This window comes from Bombina bombina, chromosome 7 (assembly GCF_027579735.1).
Source record: "Bombina bombina isolate aBomBom1 chromosome 7, aBomBom1.pri, whole genome shotgun sequence".
In the NCBI taxonomy this organism is placed as follows: domain Eukaryota; kingdom Metazoa; phylum Chordata; class Amphibia; order Anura; family Bombinatoridae; genus Bombina; species Bombina bombina.
Genome location: NC_069505.1, coordinates 119,252,388 through 119,272,516, shown reverse-complemented (window position 1 = coordinate 119,272,516; position 20,129 = coordinate 119,252,388). Strand labels below are relative to the sequence as shown.

The window sequence follows — 20,129 nt, the reverse complement described above, 5'->3', positions numbered from 1 at the left end:
GAGCCTTCAGAGAATTCCAGACAGCGCCCCAACCTAGTAGGCTGGCGTCTGTTGTTACAATTGTCCAGTCTGGCCTGCTGAATGGCATCCCCCTGGACAGGTGTGGCCGATGAAGCCACCATAGAAGAGAATTTCTGGTCTCTTGATTCAGATTCAGAGTAGGGGACAAATCTGAGTAATCCCCATTCCACTGACTTAGCATGCATAATTGCAGAGGTCTGAGGTGTAGGCGTGCAAAAGGTACTATGTCCATTGCCGCTACCATTAAGCCGATCACCTCCATGCATTGAGCTACTGACGGGTGTTGAATGGAATGAAGGACACGGCATGCATTTTGAAGCTTTGTTAACCTGTCCTCTGTCAGGTAAATCTTCATTTCTACAGAATCTATAAGAGTCCCCAAGAATGGAACTCTTGTGAGAGGAAAAAGAGAACTCTTCTTTTCGTTCACTTTCCATCCATGCGACCTTAGAAATGCCAGAACTAACTCTGTATGAGACTTGGCAGTTTGAAAGCTTGAAGCTTGTATTAGAATGTCGTCTAGGTATGGAGCTACCGAAATCCCTCGCGGTCTTAGTACCGCCAGAAGGGCACCCAGAACCTTTGTGAAGATTCTTGGAGCCGTAGCCAATCCGAATGGAAGAGCTACAAACTGGTAGTGCCTGTCTAAGAAGGCAAACCTTAGATACCGGTGATGATCTTTGTGGATCGGTATGTGAAGGTAAGCATCCTTTAAATCCACTGTGGTCATGTACTGACCCTCTTGGATCATGGGTAAGATTGTCCGAATAGTTTCCATTTTGAACGATGGAACTCTTAGGAATTTGTTTAGAATCTTTAAATCTAAGATTGGCCTGAAAGTTCCCTCTTTTTTGGGAACCACAAACAGGTTTGAGTAGAACCCTTGTCCTTGTTCCGACCGCGGAACCGGATGGATCACTCCCATTATTAACAGATCTTGTACGCAGCGTAGAAACGCTTCTTTCTTTATCTGGTTTGTTGACAACCTTGACAGATGAAATCTCCCTCTTGGGGGAGATAATTTGAAGTCTAGAAGGTATCCCTGAGATATGATCTCTAGTGCCCAGGGATCCTGAACATCTCTTGCCCAGGCCTGGGCGAAGAGAGAGAGTCTGCCCCCCACTAGATCCGGTCCCGGATCGGGGGCTCTCGGTTCATGCTGTCTTTGGGGCAGCAGCAGGTTTCCTGGCCTGCTTGCTCTTGTTCCAGGACTGGTTAGGCTTCCAGCCTTGCCTGTAACGAGCAACAGCTCCTTCCTGTTTTGGTGCAGTGGAGGTTGATGCTGCTCCTGTTTTGAAGTTCCGAAAGGGACGAAAATTAGACTGTCTAGCCTTAGCTTTGGCTTTGTCTTGAGGTAGGGCGTGGCCCTTACCTCCTGTAATGTCAGCGATAATCTCTTTCAAACCGGGCCCAAATAAAGACTGCCCCTTGAAAGGTATATTAAGTAATTTGGACTTAGAAGTAACATCAGCTGACCAGGATTTTAGCCACAGCGCCCTACGTGCCTGTATGGCGAATCCTGAGTTCTTAGCCGTAAGTTTGGTTAAATGTACTACGGCCTCCGAAATGAAGGAATTAGCTAGTTTAAGGACTCTAAGCCTGTCCGTAATGTCGTCTAGCGTAGATGAACTAAGGTTCTCTTCAAGCGACTCAATCCAAAATGCTGCCGCAGCCGTAATCGGCGCGATACATGCAAGGGGTTGTAATATAAAACCTTGTTGAACAAACATTTTCTTAAGGTAACCCTCTAATTTTTTATCCATTGGATCTGAGAAAGCACAGCTATCCTCCACCGGGATAGTGGTACGCTTAGCTAAAGTAGAAACTGCTCCCTCCACCTTGGGGACCGTTTGCCATAAGTCCCGAGTGGTGGCGTCTATTGGAAACATCTTTCTAAATATTGGAGGGGGTGAGAACGGCACACCGGGTCTATCCCACTCCTTAGTAACAATTTCAGTTAGTCTCTTAGGTATAGGAAAAACGTCAGTACTCGCCGGTACCGCAAAGTATTTATCCAACCTACACAGTTTCTCTGGTATTGCAACGGTGTTACAATCGTTGAGAGCTGCTAAGACCTCCCCTAGTAATACACGGAGGTTCTCCAATTTAAATTTAAAATTTGAAATATCTGAGTCCAATCTGTTTGGATCAGAACCGTCACCCACAGAATGAAGCTCTCCGTCCTCATGCTCTGCGAGCTGTGACGCAGTATCAGACATGGCCCTAGCATTGTCAGCGCACTCTGTTCTCACCCCAGAGTGATCACGCTTGCCTCTTAGTTCTGGTAATTTAGACAAAACTTCAGTCATAACAGTAGCCATATCTTGTAATGTTATCTGTAATGGCCGCCCAGATGTACTAGGCGCCAAAATATCACGCACCTCCCGGGCGGGAGATGCAGGTACTGCCGCGTGAGGCGAGTTAGTCGGCATAACTCTCCCCTCGCTGTTTGGTGAAATTTGTTCACATTGTACAGATTGACTTTTATTTAAAGTAGCATCAATACAGTTAGTACATAAATTTCTATTGGGCTCCACCTTGGCATTGGAACAAATGACACAGATATCTTCCTCTGAGTCAGACATGTTTAACACACTAGCATGAAAGCTTGAAGCTTGGCAAAAAACGTACTGTGCCTCAAAGAGGTACTAACGATTAAATGACAGTTGAAATAATGAACTGAAAAACAGTTATAGCATCAAACTTTAAAACAACAAAACTTTTAGCAAAGGTTTGTTCCCATTAGTAAAATAACAATAATTAAATTTGACATAAAAAATACAAAGCAACGTTTTTATTCACAGTCACTATAAGAATTCTCACAGCTCTGCTGAGAGAATTTACCTCCCTTCAAAGAAGTTTGAAGACCCCTGAGATCTATCAGAGATGAACCGGATCATGCAGGAAATATAAAAGTAACTGACTGGTATTTTTTGATGCGTAGCAAAGAGCGCCAAAAACGGCCCCTCCCTCTCCCACACAGCAGTGAAGAGAAACGAAACTGTCACAATTAAAGCAAAAAAACTGCCAAGTGGAAAATAATGCCCAAATATTTATTCACACAGTACCTCAGCAATGTAAACGATTCTACATTCCAGCAAAAACGTTTAACATGATAAATAGTTATTAAAAAGGATTAGTGACCTTTAACAGAGTAGTTCCGGTGAAATACCATCCCCAGAATACTGAAGTGTATACATACATGTCATTTTAACGGTATGGCAGGATTTTCTCATCAATTCCATTCAGAAAATAAAAACTGCTACATACCTCAATGCAGATTCATCTGCCCGCTGTCCCCTGATCTGAAGCCTTTACCTCCCTCAGATGGCCGAGAACAGCAATATGATCTTAACTACTCCGGTTAAAATCATAGTAAAAAAAAAACTCTGACAGATTCTTCCTCAAACTCTGCCAGAGAAGTAATAACACGCTCCGGTGCTATTTTAAAATAACAAACTTTTGATTGAAGTCATAAAAACTAAGTATAATCACCATAGTCCTCTCACACATCCTATCTAGTCGTTGGGTGCAAGAGAATGACTGGGACTGACGTGGAGGGGAGGAGCTATATGCAGCTCTGCTGGGTGAATCCTCTTGCATTTCCTGTTGGGGAGGAGTTATATCCCAGAAGTAATGATGACCCGTGGACTGATCACACATAACAGAAGAAATTTAAATTTTACTGCTTTTTTTTTTAATACACATCTTTTCTTTCTGCACGCCACTCCAGCACTTCCTCCGCCCGTCGCAAGCCTCTGCCAACGTCAGAAAGGACAATTCTGGCCTTCCACCAATCACGGCGTTGCTTTAGGCAATGATTCCCCCGGGGGGGAAGCCGTGATTGGATGATGCCAGAATAGTAATTCCTGACATAAGAGATGGCTTGCGACGTGCTGGAGAAGCGCTGGAGCGGCTTGCAGAAAGAAAAAGTATTTTAACAATAGCAGTGTAATTTAAAGTTTGATGAATGAAAGTGCCCCTGTTTTTAATAAGATTCCTCAAACTTTACATTCACTTTAAATTTTGACCAAAATGTCCCTTTAAGGCATCTATAAATACTAAGAAAGATAAAGCATGTGTAATTATTTAAATAAGCCAGGTGAGTAAAATAATATTTTGATCTGATTCTTTAAAAATGACTTTACATAAGAAGGGCGATAGGCCGTACTGCAATGAAGAAGCAGGCAGAAAATAAATTAAAATATTTTAATGCAAATCCCTCAATTAGCACTAAAGAAAGCATCAACTACCTGTTTGTTTACATTACCTGGTGATTTTTCTAATGTATACACAATAAAATAACATGATTATTGATAAAACTATGAACAAAAATCCTGTACAAACTTAAATGACACAGTAATGTTAAGTAAATAAACAAGAGATCATACCAACTTCGCCCCAGTGGAAAGGATTTGTACCGCCTGTTGTACAGTTGTACACAATAATATTCCTAGGTCTGGAGGAAGAAGAAAAACAAAAATCATATTAACACGGCTTGCCGCTAGTGGCACAGTGCGTTTGTTCTAGAGATATGGATGTCATATTAGAATTAAGCTATGTCACCTGTTGTACCTATTAACTCCAGAATACCAAGCAGCAGCTAGGGTTGTATTGACAACTACATCTACAGGGATGAGATCTGCAACAGCATTGTTGGAAGCCCTCATGGTACGGAGAATTCCTTTTCCTGCCTGTAGAAATGCAACAATAAACGTCACAAGACCACGTCATTTGAAAAGAAGGCAGAGCTCTTAAACAGGTGAAGATTGTGACTTACAGCGATGAAGAGTCCACTGGGACCATTAAAGTTATCAATCCATCCCTGCACAGGAACAATAAAAACATTAGTATTAAAATATTTATATACATACACACACATTTATTGTTTCATTCGATTACTCAACAAAACGGGAGGATTTTTACCAACTGGTGAGTAGATGGCCTGTGTCTTCTTGAATAGCTTGAAATGCATAGAAGAAAGACAACTATAATGGATATACATCCCCTTCCCACTAATTAATGCCACAGAAATTACTCAAGCGTAGGAACATAAAATCCATATGGTTTTACTTCAAGTAAGAATAAATGTAGCCAAGTATAAATCGTTTTTGTTTTTTTGTAGAACAATACGCGTACTAGAGGGTAAGGGCCAAAGCTGTACCATGTAAAGGCAAAGATTAAGGGCCCGCTGAAGAATACCCAAATACATACTTGAGCCTAAAAGAATATCACAGCATCAAAAGGAAGTTAAACTTTTCCTGGAAAGCCTGAACTTTAAATGAACTAATGAGTAAGCACTGTTTATGCTGAAAAGTTACACTGCTGAAGAGACCATAATGCCTAGAGAAATTCCTGGCTTCATACCATTTGCCTATAGTGGCCCAAACCTAAATGTCATTTCATAACTGGTCCCTCACACAATCTATACCTACACATGCTTGTAAGTTCTAGGACAATCTAATTTATTACAACATTTGATCTGGAATTCTGTTTTAACATTACAGTTTACCAGACAGTTACTGTTTTGCTCATTACGTTTAAGCTTCTCAATAGCTACTGAGAGTGTTTGCTGTTTTTTGTACGTAAGAGTAAAGCGGAACAGTGACCAATCTAGTAATTATTCATATTTAGTATAGGACCCACATTTAGGCAGTTCCTACGTTTTCTAGAACCTCTCGGCATCCGATATTAGTTCTCTCCAGATTTTAAAGAAAAATTAAAGTCAGAATTAAACTTGTATGATTCAGACAGTGCATGCAATTTTAAGACACTTTTAAATTTACTTTTATGATCAACTTTACTTTGTACTCTTGGTATCCTTTGTTGAACAGCATATTTACATATACTCAGCAGCTGCAATGCACTAGTGGGAGCTAGCTGGTTACTGGTGGCTACACAAGATTGCCTCTTGGCACTAGCCCACCAGATGTGTGCAGCTAGCTCCCAGTAGTGCATTTCTTGAACCATGTTTAATCCTTTTGCACATGGGTATAAGCAAGCAATTGTGCAATACATTTTTTTTTACTTTTATGAGCCTTCAAGTATTTCTTTATAAAAATGCTCATTATTTATTGGCATCTGTGAAATAAATTAAATTAGTTTGTTTACAAATCTATAGCATCTAACATAAAATAATATTCCCTGCTAGGTAAATCTTCCCTTTAACATGGTTTTGACCCAAGGATATTGAGCTTCTACAGTATTGAGCTTAAAACATAACAATTCTACTTAGACTCATGTTATTGCCTTATTTAAGAAACTACAGCAAGCAATATTTGCTTGAATTTTGTCTTACCGATTAAACTTTCTAAAGTAAACCCCTCTGCATTGCAGCACGATCCTTTGTCTCACAACTATATATATATATATATATATATATATATATATATATATACACACACACACACACAGCTTTGCAAATCTGTTCCACAGAAGCATCATGTTTAAATGCCCATGAGGAAGCCACAGCCCTAGTGGAATGAGCCGTAATTCGCTCAGGAGGCTGCTGTCCTGCAGTCTCATATGCAAAATGAATGATACTCTTCAGCCAAAAAGAAAGAGGTAGCCGTAGCTTTCTGACCCCTACGTTTCCCAGAAAAAACAACAAACAGGGAAGAAGATTGACGAAACTCCTTAGTTGCCTGTAAGTAAAACTTCAAGGCACGGACCACGTCCAAATTATGTAACAGTCACTCCTTCTTAGAAGGATTAGGTCACAAGGAAGGAACAACAATTTCCTGATTAATATTTTTATTTGAAACAACCTTAGGAAGAAAACCAGGTTTGGTACGCAACACTACCTTATCTGCATGGAAAATAAGATAAGGAGAATCACATTGTAATGCCGAAAGCTCAGAAACTGCGAGCAGAAGAAATAGCAACCAAAAATAAAACTTTCCAAGATAATAACTTAATATCTATGGAATGCATAGGTTCAAACGGAACCCCTTGAAGAACACTAAGAACTAAATTTAAGCTCCAAGGAGGAGCAATTGGTCTAAACACAGGCCTGATTCTAATAAGAGCCTGACAAAAATATTGAACATCTGGAACATCTGCCAGACGCTTGTGTAGCAAAACAAAGCAGAAATCTGTCCCTTTAAGGAACTTGCTGACAACCCTTTCTCCAATCCTTCTTGGAGAAAGGATAAAATCCTGGGAATCCTAACCCTACTCCATGAGTAGCCCTTGGATTCACACCAATAAAGATATTTACGTCATATCTTATGGTAAATTTTTCTAGTAACAGGCTTATGTGCCTGAATCAAGGTATCAATGACCGATTCAGAGAACCCTCGCTTAGATAAAATCAAGCGTTCAATCTCCAAGCAGTCAGCTACAGAGAAATTAGATTCGGATGATGGAAGGGTCCCTGAATGAGAAGGTCCTGCCTCAATGGAAGCTTCCACGGTGGCAGAGATGACATGTCCACCAGATCGGCATACCAAGTCCTGCAAGGCCATGCCGGAGCGATGAGGATCACCGAAGCCCTCTCCTGTTTGACTCGAGCAATCACCTGGGGAGGGAGAGCAAACGGAGGGAACACATAAGCTAGGTTGAACGACCAAGGCACTGCCAAGGCATCCATCAGTTCAGCCTGAGGATCCCTGGACCTGGATCCATATCTCGGAAGCTTGGCATTCTGATGAGACGCCATAAGATCTAGTTCCAGCCTGCCCCATCTGGGAATCAGGTTGGCAAAAACCTCCAGATGGAGTTCCCATTCCCCCGGATGAAACGTCTGTCTGCTCAAATCCGCCTCCCAGTTGTCCACTCCTGGGATGTAGATTGCTGACAGAAAACAAGAGTGAGCTTCCACCCACCGAATTATCTTGGATACTTCTGTCATCGCTAAGGAACTCGTTGCTCCTCCCTGATGATTGATGTAAGCCACAGTCGTGATGTTGTCCGACTGGAATCTGATGAATTTGGCCGAAGCCAACTGAGGCCAAATCTGAAGCGCATTGAATATTGCTCTCAACTCCAGAATATTAATGGGAAGTAGAGACTTCAACCAAGTCCACACACCCTGAGCCTTCAGGGAGTTCCAGACTGCACCCCAGCCCATCAGGCTGGCGTCCGTTGTCACTATCACCCATGAGGGTGTGTGGAAGCACGTCCCTTGGGACAGATGATCCGGCAACAACCACCAAAGAAGAGAGTCCCTTGTCTCCTGAGCCAGATCTATTTGAGGAGACAAATTTGCATAATCTCCATTGCATTGTCTGAGCATGCTCAGTTGTAGAGGTCTGAGATGAAAACGAGCAAACGGAATGATGTCCATTGCAGCCACCATCAATCCAATTGCCTCCATGCACTGAGCCACTGACGGCCGAGGATTGGACTGGAGAGATCGGCATGTATTCAGAATTTAACTTTCTGACTTCCGTCAAAAAGATTTTCATGGATAGTCTATTAGAGTTCCCAGGAAGGGAACCCTTGTCTGTGGAATTAGTGAACTTTTCTCTAGATTCACGTTCCACCCGCAAGTCCTTAGAAAGGCCAGAACAATGTCGATATGGGACTTTGCTAGCTGATAAGACGACGCCTGGATTAGAAAATCGTCCAGATAAGGCGCTACAGCAATGCCCTGCGGTCTTAGAACCGCCAGCAGAGACCCCAGAACCTTTGTGAAAATTCTGGGTGCCGTGGCCAGGCCGAAAGGAAGGGCCACGAACTGAAAATGTTTGTCCAGGAAGGCAAACCTTAGGAACTTGTGATGATCCCTGTGGATAGGGACATGTAGATATGCATCCTTTAGATCCACGGTAGTCCTATATTGACCTTCCTGGATCAATGGAAGAATGGTGTGAATCGTTTTCATCTTGAAAGATGGAACTCTGAGAAACTTGTTTAGACTTTTGAGATCTAAAATGGGTCGAAACTTTCCCTCTTTTTTGGGAACTACAAAGAGATTTGAGTAAAACCACTGCCCCTGATCCTGAATCGGAACGGGACATATTACTTCCATGAGGGAGAGATCTCTTACACAGGGTAAGAACGCATCTCTTTTTATCTGGTCGACAGATAATCGTGAAAGAAGAAACCTTCCTCTGGGGAATGAATTTTTGAACTCCTGAACGTCTCTTATCCAAGCCTGGACAAAGCAAGAAAGTCTGCCCCCTACCAGATCCGGTCCCGGATCGGGGGCCGCCCCTTCATGCTGTATTGGGAGCAGCAGCGGGCTTCTTGGGTTGTTTACCCTTGTTCCAAGCCTGGTTGGGTCTCCAGGTGGACTTTGCCTGGGAAACATTCCCTTCCTGTTTAGCGGAAGATGAGGAGGGGAATTCCCTTAAAATTTTGAAAGGAACGAAAATTACTCTGTCGTCCCCTTTGCTTAGATGTCTTATCGTGTTGGAGGAGGTGACCCTTACCTCCCGTAATGTCAGAAATGATTTCCTTCAAGTCAGGCCCGAACAGAGTCTTTCCCTTGAAAGGAATAGCCAAAAGCTTGGATTTAGAGGACACATCCGCAGACCAAGATTTTAACCATAAGGCTCTTTTTGCTAAGATGGAAAACCCTGAATTCTTAGCCGCCAATTTGGTGATCTGAAAAGAGGAATCCGTAATAAAGGAATTAGCCAGCTTAAGGGCCTTAATTCTATCCTGTATTTCCTCTAAAGAAGTCTCAGTCCTAAGAGACTCTTCTAGAGCATCAAACCAAAAAGCAGCCGCAGTTGTGATTAACAATGCAGGTCGTTGGTTGCAATAGAAACCCTTGATGAATATAAAGTTTTTTGAGAATACCCTCCAACTTCTTATCCATGGGGTCTTTGAAAGCACAACTGTCCTTGATAGGGATAGTCGTACGCTTAGCTAGGGTAGAGATAGCTCCCTCCACCTTAGGGATCGTCTGCCAAGAATCGTGCACGGTGTCAGCTATTGGGTAAATTTTCTTAATCATAGGGGAGGGGGAGAACGGGATAACCGGTCTTTCCCATTCCATAGCAATAATTTCCGAGATTCTCTTAGGAACCGGAAAAACATCAGAATAGGAAGGGACTTCCAAATATCTGTCCATCTTACTCAATTTCTCTGGAGGGACCACAATAGAGTCAGTTGTCCAGAGTCACCAAAACCTCCCGTAGTAACAGGAGGTGGTGTTCAAGTTTAAATCTGAAAGACATCACTTCCGAATCTGTCTGGGGTAAAGCACTCCCTGAGTCAGACAGTTCCCCCTCAAACAGAGTCTACGCACACCCCAATTCAGAGCCCTGGGAGGATACATTGGAGATCGCTCTCAAAGCATCAGAAGTCGCAGGGACCACCTGGGCCTCTTTCCTACTGCGTTTGCAGTGGATGACATAACTGCAGCCATATCCTGCAGAGTAAATGAAGCAGACTCAGTTGAACACTGCGTCGCTTGAGCGGGCGTTAAAGGCTGTGCCGCTTGGGGAGAAAGTTGTGGCATACCCTCAATCTCATCATTCTGAGAGCAATCCTTAGACCAGAGCTTTCCAAACTTTTCATGTTGGTAACACACTTTTTAGACCTACATCATTTCGCGACACAGTAATTTAGTTGTACTAGCAAACAGGAGGTTAAACTAACTTGTTTTAAGAGATACGGACACATACATAAATGATAAAATAACTAAATGTATTTACAAGTAACAGTATGTCTGTGCAAGAATTAAAAAAAAGTTTAATAACACCAATAGCTACTTACTATTTTAATGGGATGTATGAGGTTGATGGGATGAACACAATTTCTGAATATTTGGTGGAATATTAGATAAATACACTCGCATTTCATCATCAAGCATTTTTAAGCTTCCACTTCCTATCCATATATCAAGAGCAGGAGTAGCAATGCACTACTGGAAGTTAGCTGCAAAAAAACCCACTGACTTCTGCTCAGAGTTTAAGCTGCCACCCTCAGAGCTCGGTGAGTCCGATTGACTACTGCCCGCGCTGCAAACACACTGCTGTCCCACTCACTAACTACACATGCAGTCACAAGCCGATTAAGGAGACTACACGTGCAGTCAGGAGCCAATGTTCCGCCAAAGCGGCCAATGGGAATAGTTTCAGTTCCCACTGAGCTGCGCCAATAGGTTAAGATGATCTGTGTCCCCCTAGGTATCAATCATGTGATATGCATAGCAGGCAGGCGGAAAGTCAGAAACCAAAAAAAAAAAATTTCAAAAAAAATTTGTGCTGAAGCAGGGACACACTTACACACTGCTGCCGACACACTAGTGTGTCCCGACACACAGTTTGGAAAGCACTGCCTTAGACATATCTTTATTAAAGAAAATCTGCTCTTTACACTGTAAGGCCCTCTCAATGCATGAGGGACACAATGTAACCAGGGGTTCCACAATGGCATCTAAACACATAGGGCATGTAGTGTGTTCAAGATCATCCATGTTAACAGAAAGTAAAAGCTAGCTTGGTCGTGTCTCTGGTAACAATGATAATTAGCTAAACGTATATACAAAAAAACGTGTGCACTGTGTCTTTAAAAATAAACTGTCTCAGTTTTCACAGAGCGATACTGAATTAAATAAAAATGCAGTTGCGGTATAAGTTTTTATCCCACACTCAACCTGTTAAAAGAATATCCACTGGCACACCAGAATGAACAGTCACCTCGCTGCGGCTCCTACCTGACTCTGCGGACCAAAACTATCCTCTAAAACAGTGTGCCTAAGATCGCTTGTATATACTAGCCACAAGCGGACTTAGGAGCAGTAAGGAAATGCTGCCGATCCGGTACCCTCAACAAAACAAACTGCGCAGCTGAAGCGCGCGAATACTAGGCCCCGCCCTTCGTGGGTGTACACAACACACCCCGGGAAAAAACTAATTGAGTACCGCCATACACCAGAGTACGATAGAGAGAATTTTATCTCCCTCCGACTCTGGCGTTACTCCCAGCGTCAGCCCCATGTTCCACATGTCACACACTAACATAATAAAGGAATCGCCCGTTGCATCAGAGCAATTGAACCTAAAAAAGCTACCAGCGCTTCTAGGCTTATAATATTCTGACAGAATGAGTTGGGGAAAGTTCAACATGTCGGTATCCCATTTTCAATAAAAATGATAACCCACAACTGTTAAAAGGGGAAGCCCTTACCCGAACCCATAACCCTTCACAAAAAAAGGCAGAGTACAGTCAGTTCTGAGATATGCTGCAGAGCCCCAGAAATAAAAGACTGCACTTACCTCCATGCTGAAGAACAGCATGAGAATCTCAGGGTCAAGAGGTCCACTCTTCCTCCTGAGGTCCTGTGAAGGTAGAAGGGTCTTAGTATTCTCTAAGACCATACACAGAAAAGCAGCACAAGCGTGGGAGGCGCAGTGAAGCTAAAACTCCACCAGTTCCCAAAGCCTAAAAGGCTATCGCTCCAGATGCTGCCCTATAGTTAAATAGCACACTTTGGCACCATTTAAAAAACATAATTTATGCTTACCTGATAAATTTATTTCTCTTGTAGTGTATTCAGTCCACGGGTCATCCATTACTTATGGGATATATTCCCTTCCCAACAGGAAGTTGCAAGAGGATCACCCAAGCAGAGCTGCTATATAGCTCCTCCCCTCACGTGTCATATCCAGTCATTCGACCGAAACAAGACAAGAAAGGAGAAACTATAGGGTGCAGTGGTGACTGGAGTTTTAATTAAAACTTAGATCTGCCTCAAATAGACAGGGCGGGCCGTGGACTGAATACACTACAAGAGAAATAAATTTATCAGGTAAGCATAAATTATGTTTTCTCTTGTTAAGTGTATTCAGTCCACAGGTCATCCATTACTTATGGGATACCAATACCAAAGCTAAAGTACACGGATGATGGGAGGGACCAGGCAGGAACGTTAAACGGAAGGAACCACAGCCTGTAGAACCTTTCTCCCAAAAACACCCTCCGAAGAAGCAAAAGTGTCAAATTTGTAAAATTTTGAAAAGGTATGAAGCGAAGACCAAGTCGCAGCCTTGCAAATCTGTTCAACAGAGGCCTCATTCTTAAAGGCCCAGGTGGAAGCCACAGCTCTAGTGGAATGAGCTGTAATTCTTTCAGGGGGCTGCTGTCCAGCAGTCTCATAGGCTAAACGTATTATGCTACGAAGCCAAAAGGAGAGAGAGGTAGCCGAAGCTTTTTGACCTCTCCTCTGTCCAGAGTAAACGACAAACAGGGAAGAGAAGAAGTTTGACGAAAATTTTTAGTTGCCTGTAAATAGACCTTCAGGGCATGGACTACGTCCAGATTATGCAAAAGTCTTTCCTTCTTTGAAGAAGGGTTAGGACATAATGATGGAACAACAATCTCTTGATTGATGTTCCTGTTAGAAACTACCTTAGGTAAGAACCCAGGTTTAGTACGCAGAACTACCTTGTCTGAATGGAAAATCAGATAAGGAGAATCACAATGTAAGGCAGATAACTCAGAGACTCTTCGAGCTGAGGAAATAGCCATCAAAAACAGAACTTTCCAAGATAACAGCTTAATATCAATGGAATGAAGGGGTTCAAACGGAACACCTTGAAGAACTTTAAGGACTAAGTTTAAGCTCCACGGCGGAGCAACAGTCTTAAACACAGGCTTAATCCTAGCCAAAGCCTGACAAAAAGCCTGAACGTTTGGAACCTCTGCCAGACGTTTGTGTAAAAGAATAGACAGAGCAGAAATCTGTCCCTTTAACAAACTAGCAGATAAGCCCTTTTCTAAACCCTCTTGTAGAAAAGACAATATCCTAGGAATCCTAACCTTACTCCATGAGTAACTCATGGATTCACACCAATACAAGTATTTACGCCATATCTTATGGTAAATTTTTCTGGTAACAGGTTTCCGAGCCTGTATTAAGGTATCAATAACAGACTCCGAGAAGCCACGCTTTGATAGAATCAAGCGTTCAATCCCCATGCAGTCAGTGTCAGAGAAATTAGATTTGGATGGTTGAAAGGACCCTGAATTAGAAGGTCCTGCCTCAGGGGTAGAGACCATGGTGGACAGGACGACCTGTCCACTAGGTCTGCATACCAGGTCCTGCGTGGCCACGCAGGCACTATCAGAATCACCGATGCTCTCTCCTGTTTGATCTTGGCAATCAGTCGAGGAAGCAGCGGAAATGGTGGAAACACATAAGCCATGTTGAAAACCCAAGGGGCTGCTAGAGCATCTATCAGCGCCGCTCTTGGGTCCCTGGACCTGGATCCGTAACAAGGAAGTTTGGCGTTCTGGCGAGACGCCATGAGATCCAGTTCCGGTTTGCCCCAACAACGAATCAGTTGACCGAAGACCTCCGGATGAAGTTCCCACTCCCCCGGATGAAAAGTCTGGCGACTTAGAAAATCCGCTTCCCAGTTCTCCACTCCTGGGATGTAGATCGCTGACAGGTGGCAAGAGTGCGACTCTGCCCAGCGAATTATCTTTGAGACTTCTAACATCGCTAGGGAACTCCTGGTTCCCCCTTGATGGTTGATGTAAGCCACAGTCGTGATGTTGTCCGACTGAAATCTGATGAACCTCAGTGTTGCTGAGGCCAAGCTAGAAGAGCATTGAATATTGCTCTTAATTCCAGAATATTTATTGGGAGGAGTTTTTCCTCCTGAGTCCACGATCCCTGATCCTTCAGGGAATTCCAGACTGCGCCCCAACCTAGCAGGCTGGCATCTGTTGTTACAATCGTCCAATCTGGCCTGCGAAAAGTCATCCCTTTGGACAGATGGACCCAAGAAAGCCACCAGAGAAGAGAATCTCTGGTCTCTTGATCCAGATTTAGTAGAGGGGAAAAATCTGAGTAATCCCCATTCCACTGACTTAGCATGCATAATTGCAGCGGTCTGAGATGCAGGCGCGCAAATGGCACTATGTCCATTGCCGCTACCATTAAGCCGATTACTTCCATGCACTGAGCTACTGACGGGCGTGGAATGGAATGAAGGACACGGCAAGCATTTAGAAGTTTTAATAACCTGGACTCCGTCAGGTAAATTTTCATCTCTACAGAATCTATAAGAGTCCCTAGGCAGGGAACCCTTGTGAGTGGTAATAGAGAACTCTTTTCCACGTTCACCTTCCACCCATGCGACCTCAGAAATGCCAGAACTATCTCTGTATGAGACTTGGCAATTTGAAAACTTGACGCTTTTATCAGAATGTCGTCTAGGTACGGAGCCACCGCTATGCCTCGCGGTCTTAGCACCGCCAGAAGTGAGCCCAGAACCTTTGTAAAAATTCTCGGGGCCGTAGCTAACCCGAAGGGAAGAGCTACAAACTGGTAATGCCCGTCTAGAAAGGCAAATCTTAGGTACCGATAATGATCTTTGTGAATCGGTATGTGAAGGTAGGCATCCTTTAAGTCCACTGTGGTCATATACTGACCCTCTTGGATCATGGGTAGGATGGTTCGAATAGTTTCCATTTTGAATTATGGAACTCTTAGGAATTTGTTTAAGATCTTTAGGTCCAAGATTGGTCTGAAGGTTCCTTCTTTCTTGGGAACCACAAACAGATTTGAGTAAAATCCTTGCCCTTGTTCCGTCCGCGGAACTGGATGGATCACCCCCATTACTAGGAGGTCTTGTACACAGCGTAGAAATGCCTCTCTCTTTATTTGGTTTGCTGATAACCTTGAAAGATGAAATCTCCCTTGTGGAGGAGAAGCTTTGAAGTCCAGAAGATATCCCTGAGATATGATCTCCAACGCCCAGGGATCCTGGACATCTCTAGATCCGTTTCCGGATAGGGGGCCCTCTCTGCATGCTGTCTTAGGGGCAGAAGTAGGTTTTCTGGCCTGCTTGCCCTTGTTCCAGGACTGGTTAGCTTTCCAACCCTGTCTGTAACGAGCAACAGTTCCTTCCTGTGTTGGAGCGGAGGAAGTTGATGCTGCTCCCTGCCTTGAAGTTACGAAAGGCACGAAAATTAGACTGTTTGGCCTTTGATTTGGCCCTGTCCTGAGGAAGAGTATGACCCTTACCTCCAGTAATGTCAGCAATAATTTCTTTCAAGCCGGGCCCGAATAAGGTCTGCCCTTTGAAAGGAATATTAAGCAATTTAGATTTAGAAGTCACGTCAGCTGACCAGGATTTAAGCCATAGCGCTCTGCGCGCCTGGATGGCGAATCCGGAGTTCTTAGCCGTTAGTTTGGTTAAATGTACAACGGCATCAGAAACAAATGCGTTAGCTAGCTTAAGTGCTTTAAGCTTGTCCATAATCTCATCCAATGGAGCTGTGCGAATGGCCTCTTCCAGAGACTCAAACCAGAATGCCGCAGCAGCAGTGACAGGTGCAATGCATGCAAGGGGCTGCAAGATAAAACCTTGTTGAACAAACATTTTCTTAAGGTAACCTTATAATTTTTTATCCATTGGATCTGAAAAAGCACAACTATCCTCCACCGGGATAGTGGTACGCTTAGCTAAAGTAGAAACTGCTCCCTCCACCTTAGGGACCGTCTGCCATAAGTCTCGTGTAGTGGCGTCTATTGGAAACATTTTCCTAAATATAGGAGGTGGGGAAAAGGGCACACCGGGTCTATCCCACTCCTTGCTAATAATCTCTGTAAGCCTTTTAGGTATAGGAAATACGTCAGTACACACCGGCACCGCATAGTATCTATCCAGCCTACATAATTTCTCTGGAATTGCAACCGTGTTACAATCATTCAGAGCCGCTAATACCTCCCCTAGCAATACACGGAGGTTCTCAAGCTTAAATTTAAAATTAGAAATCTCTGAATCCGGTCTTCCTGGATCAGATCCGTCACCCACAGAATGAAGCTCTCCGTCCTCATGTTCTGCATATTGTGACGCAGTATCGGACATGGCTCTCACATCAGCGCGCTCTGTCCTTAACCCAGAGCTATCGCGCTTGCCTCTTAATTCTGGCAATTTAGATAATACTTCTGTCATAACAGTAGCCATGTCTTGCAAAGTGATTTGTATGGGCCTCTCTGATGTACTTGGCGCCACAATATCACGCGCCTCCTGAGCGGGAGGCGAAGGTACTGACACGTGAGGAGAGTTAGTCGGCATAACTTCCCCCTCGTTGTCTGGTGATAATTTCTTTACAGATAAAGACTGACTTTTATTTAAAGTGACATCAATACATTTAGTACACATATTTCTATGGGGCTCCACATTGGCCTTCAAACATAGTGAACAAACAGATTCATCTGTGTCAGACATGTTTAAACAGACTAGCAATGAGACTATCAAGCTTGGAAAATACTTTCAATAAATTTACAAGCAATATAAAAGACGCTACTGCGCCTTTAAGAAGCACAAAAAAAAAAAAAACTGTCACAGTTGAAATAACAATGAACCAAATCAGTTATAGCAACCAAATTTTCACAGTAAATGTATTAAGTTAGCAAAGTATTGCACCCACTAGCAAATGGATGATTATCCCCTTAATACCCAAAACGGATAATCAATTTAACAATTAACGTTTTTATCACAGTCTAACACACTGTCACAGGTCTGCTGTGACTGATTACCTCCCTCAAAATGAATTTTGAAGACCCCTGAGCTCTCTAGAGACGTCCTGGATCAAGGAGGAAGAAGCAGGAAGACTGACTGAATTTTTACTGAGCAAAAAAGCGCTAAAATAGGCCCCTCCCACTCATATTACAACAGTGGGAAACCTCAATTAACCATTTCTATGCAGAAATATACGTCAGCCATGTGGAAAAAATCATGCCCCAATAAGTTTTATCACCAAAGTACCTCACAAAAACGATTAACATGCCAGTAAATGTTTTAAACATACATTTTAAAGGTTATGTAGTGTTATCAATAAGCCTGCTACCAGTCGCTTCTACTGCAGTTAAGGCTCATACATTACTTCAGTATTAACAGTATTTTCTTAGTCAAATTCCATTCCTTAGAAAATTACTTTACTGCACATACATTCATCAGCCTGATACCAGTCGCTACTACTGCATTTAAGGCTGTACTTACATTACATCGGTATCAGCAGTATTTTCTTAGTCAATGCCATTCCTTAGAAAAATATTTTACTGCACATACCTCGTTTGCAGGGGACCCCGCATGCTATTCCCTTTCTGAAGTTACCCCATTCCTCAGAATGTGCTAGAACAGCCAGTGGATCTTAGTTACTTCTGCTAAGATCATAGAAAACGCATGCAGATTCTTCTTCTAAATACTGCCTGAGAGAAAAACAGCACACTCCGGTGCCATTTAAAATAACAAACTTTTGATTGAAGAAATAATTAAGTATAAAAACTCCACACTCCTCTCACGACCTTCCTATTATGTTGAGAGTTGCAAGAGAATGACTGGATATGACATGTGAGGGGAGGAGCTATATAGCAGCTCTGCTTGGGTGATCCTCTTGCAACTTCCTGTTGGGAAGGGAATATATCCCATAAGTAATGGATGACCCGTGGACTGAATACACTTAACAAGAGAAATAAAAATAACTCTTGATTGAAGAATCCAAACTAACACCTCACTTTACCTCTTCCTATCACTAACACAGGCAAAGAGAATGACTGGGTTGGGAGGGAAGGGAGGAGCTATTTATGCAGCTCTGCTGTGAAGCTCTTTGCCTCCTCCTGCTGACCAGGAGGCGATATCCCACAAGAATGAAATCCGTGGACTCATCGTATCTTGTAAAAGAAATATATATATATATATATATATATATATATATAATTAATATAGTGATAGGTGCACTCCCACACATTATGTAATATGTATGTACACACACACATATACACTGTAGTGATAGGTGCACTCTCACTAACGAAAATTACACAAGCCAGGTTGCTAAGAGAACATAAAAGAGCTGATCGACGAATCACTCACTGGTTTTATCAAGTGTAAAACACATTTTTATTTCTTAGTGACGTTGCGGGGTGTTCACCCCTTCATCAGACCAACAAAAGTGAAGACATACAAACTTTTAAATCATGTTTGATCCCTCCCCCAACAAAAAAAACTGCCAAAAGGTTGCATAGTGATACACAACACAATCATAAAGAAAGTATCAGCATAAAAAACAAAAGAATCAAAGTGCCAAGTGCATCTCTATCGATAGCATAAATGGAGTATAACATATAGAAACAGCATATGAACAATAAGTATGTTTCATCAGTGTAACAAAGCGTAAAATGTCATATGTGATAATTAAAATGGGACATATTGGAAAACGGAGTGAGTTAACAATGTAAAGATGTAGAGGCAGAAGTATAATCCTAACAGGCAGCCCCAGAATATATGCATGTGATAATATGTAGTATCAGTGATCCATCCTGTTACATTTTAAATGCTGGCTCAAGGACTTCATGGATAAAGCTAGATGTGTAGCGTTTGTCAGAGATGCGATGTCATCGTGTAGGGTATCAAACTGTCTGCGTGTACACCGGACACCATAGCTCCGCCCACAGAGGCGGAACATGATCAATCAACTGAAATCTTAAGTCTTTCACCGTATGTCCTTTGTGAGCAAAATGTCTCGCCACAGGTTGGTCACTATCTGCTTTTTCATTGGCAGCGCGGACGGCACTCTGATGGTTCGCCATCCTCTTCTTTATAAAGTAGAGGATGGTGAATCATCAGAGTGACCGACTTGTGGGAAAACATTTTGCTCACAAATGACATATGGTGAAAGATTTAAGATTTCAGTTGATTGATCATGTTCCGCTTAGTAAAAGTGCATGATCTCATTGGTCTACAGTAACAAATCTCTCATATTGTAAACAGTAGACAGATGCTCAATGAAATCATACCAATCAGAGTCAGAAAAGAGATTTTGTACAAATCAAGTTTTTACTTACAGGGAAGGGCTCTTTCCAGCTGGCACCAACAATAGATGGTCTAACAATTGCGATGTTGAGTTTGCTCCCCTCTTGCTGAACAATATACTCAGCCAGTGCTTTTGTGTACGTGTAAGTATTTGGCCTGTCACCTATAAGCTTTGGAGTAATATCATTAACAAGGCCATCGTCCATCCATCTGCAAAACACACAACACTGTTTTACCTATGGTACATACAATAAGGTAATCAATTTACACAATATACCAATACCTTTGACATGCTGCTTTCATACTTCAAGAAATCTATGATAACTTTTTCTGCACTGACATAAATAACCATGTCTCCTTTTCTAAGTGCAATAAAGTTTA

The 20,129-nt window shown here is 42.6% G+C and overlaps 1 protein-coding gene across 5 annotated transcripts in view; it reads right to left on the bottom strand.

Annotated features, from left to right (window-relative positions):
* The window catches only part of FAR1 (fatty acyl-CoA reductase 1), a 207,057-nt gene that overhangs the window by 67,861 nt on the left and 119,067 nt on the right, over window positions 1-20,129 (bottom strand). For 3 of the 5 annotated variants that reach the window (XM_053720266.1, XM_053720265.1, XM_053720264.1), the window contains exons 5-8: window positions 19,781-19,958; window positions 4,802-4,846; window positions 4,588-4,715; window positions 4,413-4,480 (exon numbers count right to left, since the gene is read on the bottom strand). In XM_053720266.1, coding sequence (XP_053576241.1) covers window positions 4,413-4,480; window positions 4,588-4,715; window positions 4,802-4,846; window positions 19,781-19,958 — 419 coding nt within the window. The remainder of the gene's footprint in view (window positions 1-4,412; window positions 4,481-4,587; window positions 4,716-4,801; window positions 4,847-19,780; window positions 19,959-20,129) is intronic. The other 2 variants (XM_053720268.1, XM_053720267.1) reach the window with 1 other exon arrangement.